Source organism: Rhea americana, unplaced genomic scaffold (genome assembly GCF_003343005.1).
Source record: "Rhea americana isolate MKP2758 unplaced genomic scaffold, rheAme1 scaffold_382, whole genome shotgun sequence".
In the NCBI taxonomy this organism is placed as follows: Eukaryota; Metazoa; Chordata; class Aves; order Rheiformes; family Rheidae; genus Rhea; species Rhea americana.
In genome coordinates, this window is record NW_028186515.1 from 254,142 (window position 1) to 259,235 (window position 5,094).

At 62.7% G+C, this 5,094-nt stretch overlaps 2 protein-coding genes across 2 annotated transcripts; one reads left to right on the forward strand and one right to left on the reverse strand.

The window, feature by feature from the left end:
- Positions 1 to 232: 232 nt before the first annotated feature.
- Positions 233 to 644, forward strand: DPM3 (dolichyl-phosphate mannosyltransferase subunit 3, regulatory). The gene has a single exon (XM_085313337.1). It carries the CDS (start codon positions 329 to 331, stop codon positions 605 to 607), a length of 279 nt encoding a protein of 92 aa, XP_085169463.1. The 5' UTR covers positions 233 to 328; the 3' UTR covers positions 608 to 644.
- Positions 645 to 3,121: 2,477 nt separating this feature from the next.
- SLC50A1 (solute carrier family 50 member 1) lies at positions 3,122 to 4,680 on the reverse strand. Its single transcript, XM_085313334.1, has 5 exons — positions 4,534 to 4,680; positions 4,290 to 4,413; positions 4,044 to 4,205; positions 3,841 to 3,960; positions 3,122 to 3,532 (listed from the first exon to the last, which is right to left on the reverse strand). The coding sequence occupies exons 1-5, from the start codon at positions 4,593 to 4,595 to the stop codon at positions 3,431 to 3,433; spliced, it is 570 nt and encodes a 189-aa protein (XP_085169460.1). The 5' UTR covers positions 4,596 to 4,680; the 3' UTR covers positions 3,122 to 3,430.
- Positions 4,681 to 5,094: the final 414 nt, after the last annotated feature.

Sequence of the window (5,094 nt, forward strand, 5' to 3'; positions counted from 1 at the left end):
CCGGGACCGGGACCGGTTCAGGGGGAGCGCTGGGGCCGGGATCCCGCCAGGGGTCGCTGCCAGGAGCTGGGTTCGGTACCGGATCCCGGCCGGTTGTGCAGGCCCTGGCGGAGAGTCGGTACCGGGATCTGTTCGGGAGGGCCCGGAGGAGGGTCGGTACCAGGTCCSGCCGCGGCTGTGCAGGGCCTAGAGGAGGGTCAGTTCCAGATCCCAGCCCGGTTGCACAGGGCCCCCAGGAGGTCTGGTGCTGGCATAGGGTGCTGGGACGGTTCGGTCCAGTCCAAGTGCTACCCCGGCTCACGGCCCTTCTCTCCTTCTGCAGGCCGCCATGACCAAGCTGGGGCAGTGGCTGTGGGGCCTGGCCCTGCTGGGCTCGGCCTGGGCCGCGCTAGTGCTGAGGCCACTGGGCCTGTGGGTCCCGCCGCCCTGCCACCAGATCCTGCTACCCCTGCCTGTCTATCTGCTTGTGGCCTTTGGCTGCTACTCCCTGGCCACCATCGGCTACCGCCTGGCCACCTTCAATGACTGCGAGGAGGCGGCCGCCGAACTGCAGGAGCACATCGGGGCAGCGCGGGCYGACCTGCGCCGGCGAGGACTGCGGTTTTGAGTGTGCAATAAAGGCTGGCAATGGGGACCGCCCCGGAGCATGCGAGGGGTCCCTGCGTGCTGGTGGCATGGAGCGAGGCCACCCTGGGTTGGGGGCCAATGATGCTGGGATGGGGCTGCATAAGCCAGTGCGGCTCCTGCACAGTGGGGGACAGTATGAGAAGGTGACAGGGGGCTGCAAGCAGAGGGAGGGTTTCCCTGGCTCTCCATGCACAGGCCTGCTTGTGCCCCCTCAAAGGCTGCAGGGGAGCTGCTCGGCCTCAGCCTGGCCTTGTTCAGTCTTGGAGCCCAACTGCAGGGTGGGCACATTCCCTGTTGCCCCTCACATGTGGTTCCAGCTGCAGAGGGTTCATCCTGACCTGCTGGCCCATCTTCAGTGGGAGGAGGAGAGAGAGAGTCAGGGTGGTGCAGGTGGCTTAGCCTTTAAAATGCAGAGTGCCTAGAGCCTGTGGTCTCCTCCAGCCTGCTGGAGCAGCTGAGCCTGTGCCCAGGGCTGCTCCTGGTTCCTGGTGAAGATTGACGTGCGGTTGCTGCCCTGCCCCACACCTTTTGGGAAGCAGGAGGCAGCTGCTGGCTCCGGAGCACTGTGCAGGCTCACCCTGGTGTGGTGCTGGGAGGAGAGGAGCAGGGGCCTGCTGTGGGGCCAGTGCTGCAGTGTGCCTCCCCCTAGTTGGCGCCAGGACCCTCAATGCTCTCCCAGCTGGGAAGAGCTGTGCTGCTGGTGACGCATGCCGGGGCCTGCCTGCCTGGCAGCCTCCCTGGGTGCTTTGCATACCAGCCAAAGGACTTTCTTGTTTTTAATTATCGGCTGCACATCCTTCTGCAAAAAAAGGAGCAGTTGGTATCATAAGGGAGGACTCAGGCTAATTAGGAGGAGCAACTAATTAGCTGTTTCCTGAGCAGCAATGGCAGGGGCCATTGCTGCTCAGGAATGCAAGGGGGGCAGCTGCTGCCATCTCGCCCCAGCGTGGCTGTTGGGTTGTGCCATCCCTGGCTTGTTGAAGTGGAGCCTCGACGAGCCATGGCCTCGGCTGCAGGGAGCACACACAGCCCCTAGCGAGGCGCGTTAGGGGTTGTAACAGGGGATGGACTGACGGAGGTCCCTGCCCTGTCCCGGATAGAGGGCAAGAGCYGCAGCCCTGCCACAGGTCAGCTGGCAGCAGCATGGCGAGAACCTCTCCCAGCCTGGGCACGTGTCTGCTGCAGGCACTCACATCCCCAGCGGATGCTCTGAGCGTCCTGGCCTCGCGCACAGGAGCAGGCAGCGCTGCGGCTGCTCCTCCCAGCKGCTCGTGGCACTGCCAGCCGGGGTGACCAGGTGGCAGCCAAGTTTCTGCCCAGTGCGTCACTGGGGGAGGCAGCCCTTTTCTCTGCCACGGCTGTCCTCCAGCACTGCTGCCGCGATCTCCAGCCGGGCAGGATGGTGGTGCCATCCCCTATAAGGGGGCAGTCAGGAGGGCAGGTGGGTTCCTCCCTGCTGGGAAATGAGTCTGCTGAGCCTCTGCCAGGGTGTGTGCCCAGGGGGCGAGCGCCTGGGGCAGAGACACCTGCAATCGCAGCTGTGAATGTCAAGGGGAACACACCAAAGGAGCTTCTCTGAGAGCTAAGGCTGCGCAGGCCACAACAGCAAGATGTAGCACGCCAGGGAGGCCCAGCAGCAACAGCAGCTGGGGCGCGCTGCAGCACGGCTGCTGCTCGAGGCTGGGTGCACTGGAGTTAATCTTTTCCTCCAGACACTGTTCTCACCCAGGCTCTGTTTTTGTCACAGCGGGGATGCTTGCCTGTGTATGGATTTTTCCCAGAACACATCCCAAGGTGTAATAAAGTGTGAGTGCCTGAGCGGTAGCGCAGGCTCAGCCAAATTCCTGGTAACTACTTCCTTAATCCCACCCGCGTCATCCGGGCTGGAGGAACGTGCCTGCACCAAGTGACCTGGCGGTGGAGGGGGCAGGGAGGCTGCCATGGGTGACTGAGCTGCTGCGCAGGGCCAGCGTGCGGTGGGGGGGGGTGGACGCCACCGTCCCCGGGGGCTCCCGTTTCACACGGTTCAGGTGTCTGGTGTGTAACTTCGCAATCGGAACTTGCTCCTGTCCAGCTGATGATGCAATTGCCTGATAACTTCATTCCAGATCATTGTTAATTCATTAATTGAGTTTGATTCCGTTCCAGCTTATCGCCTTGATTTGATGTGCATGTTCAATTGTCGTGGCTTTTAGGATGTTAATTGATTAGAAGTTTGCCTGCATCATGGCTGGTAGCAAGTGCAAGCTGCAGAAGTGACTTTTCTTTCTGCCTTGCAGCTGGTGTTGCCTGTGCTGGAGTCGGATGAGCCGCTGTCCTGCACCCCAGAGCCCCCCCCRCCGTGCATCTCAGCCTTGTGCCTGGATCGGTGCCACTGCTGATGAGGCCTCCAGCGAGGAGCTGGTGGTCAGCCCTGAGGCAAAGTGGGTGCAGGGCCAGGGACYGTCCCGTCCTTGGCGTCCAGCACAGCCCAGCGAGGGAGCGAGCAGTCAGGTACTGGGAAGAGTCTCCGATTTATTAAAAGGCACTTTAAATCCATACAAAAGAGATTCAGGATGCCCCAGCTCCCTGACCCCTGTGCTGAAGGCGGATTCCAGCAATGAGGAGTGACRTTCAGGGTCCCGGTGCCCCGAGTGGGTGGTGGTGCAGGTTGCTCCTGTGCTGCCAGGGTGTTGCTGGARGGGCCGAGGCTGCAGGCTGCCCGGTGGCAGCACCCAGTGTCCCCTGGATGGGGCCGAGGCGGGTGCGGGGACGGAGGCACGGGGGCTCCTGCCGGCTCCCTGCTGGGCTGGCAGGTTTTGCCTCACGCGTGCAGCGATCTGTAGGGCTTCTCCTGTGCCGGTGGATACCGCCAGAACAGCCAGAACCGCAGGACGCTGGTGACAATCCCCGGCACATTGGGGACCTGTGGGAGGACACGGAGAAGAGCAGCTCTACCCATCTCGTGGCACTCCCATCGCTGCCCTCCCCCACTGCCGCTCCATCAGCCCTGCGTTGCTGGGGGAGATTTATTGGCCTTATACCATCTAATTAATTAAAATCAATACTCATCTCTGTGAGCCTAGTCACGGGCTGTGCCGTGTGACACGCATGCTGCTGGACAGGACCCGGCCCAAAGCCAACCGCTCGGCTGAAAGCCGTGGGGGGAGCATGCTGCCCGGCATGGGGCAGGGGCKCTTCCTCACCCCCCCCCCCACCAAACGCCCCACACACCGTGATGTAAGGGTCACGGAGCTGCACGCCGTACAGCGTCCAGCTGGTGGAGGCCAGGAAGGTGGTCACGGTCAGCGGGAAGGATAGGCAGCGCGTCGACCTGCTCCGGATGATCTTGGCCTGAGGAAGGCAGGGGAGAGCTGCAGCCCCGGCGCGTGGCTGGCCGAGCAGGGCCTCCCCTTCGTCCCCAATGCCCTATGCACCAGGTCAGCCAGCGGCGAGAGGTACATGGTGATGGTGAAGACGCTGCAGAAGAGCCCCAGGTGCGCCAGGCGGGTGCCAATGTCGGGGATGAGGAGGTTGAAGTAGCAGTAGCCAGCGACCAGCACTCCCAGCAGCACCAGGCTCCGCAGCAGCACCGACCTCTGCGGCAGAGACGGGAGCATGGTCAGGCAGTGAGACTCCCCCTCTCCCCCAAGCCCCAGCCACCCAGCCAGGCCAGCSCGCACCTTGGCAGGGCTGTAGTAGAAGTACACCAGGATGTAGAGAGTCTGCAGCGCGGCGCCCACGGTGTTCACCGCGATCAGYGTCCAGTCCTGCTTCAGGCAGCCGTACCCCAGCCAGCTCAGGTTGCTGCAGGGCACACGCCGCCAGGGCGCTGGCACCGCTGCACAGCCGTGTCTCCCACCTGGATGCAGATACGCAACCCCCCCCCCACACTGGGGCATGTGCCCCCTTCCAAACCCCACGTACTTCACATCGGTGGTGAGGAAGGGCAAGAACTGGATRTTCTCCACACTCTGTGTCGCAAACATCTGGCGCAGGTCCGACCTGGGGAATGACGACGAGGCCTCCTGGGCATCTGGCACCACTGTGTGGAAGGGGGCCTGTCCCAGAGCCTCCCCATTGGCCCATGGAGCCCCAAAACTGACCCCCCCCACCAAACTGGCACCCAGGGCACTCCTGAAGCTGAACCACGAACTCTCCAGAGCAAGCCCTCCCCCACGGGCCTCAACGCACCTCCCTAATATTGCACACACCCACCCACCCCAATGTACCCCTGAACCTGACCCATAGATTCCTCATAGCAAGCCCTCTCCCATGGGTCCCAAAGGACCCCCATAGCACACAACCCTAAACTCCCCAAATGCCCCCCAGTATAACCTTTGACCCTGACCCAGTGTGCACCCCTAGTGCACCCCTACTGCCACGTGCCAATGGCCCTGTATCCCACAGCACCTCCTCAACATGCCCACACCCTGTTGCACCTCCCCTAACACACCCCTCAACATACCCCAACACATACCTAATTGC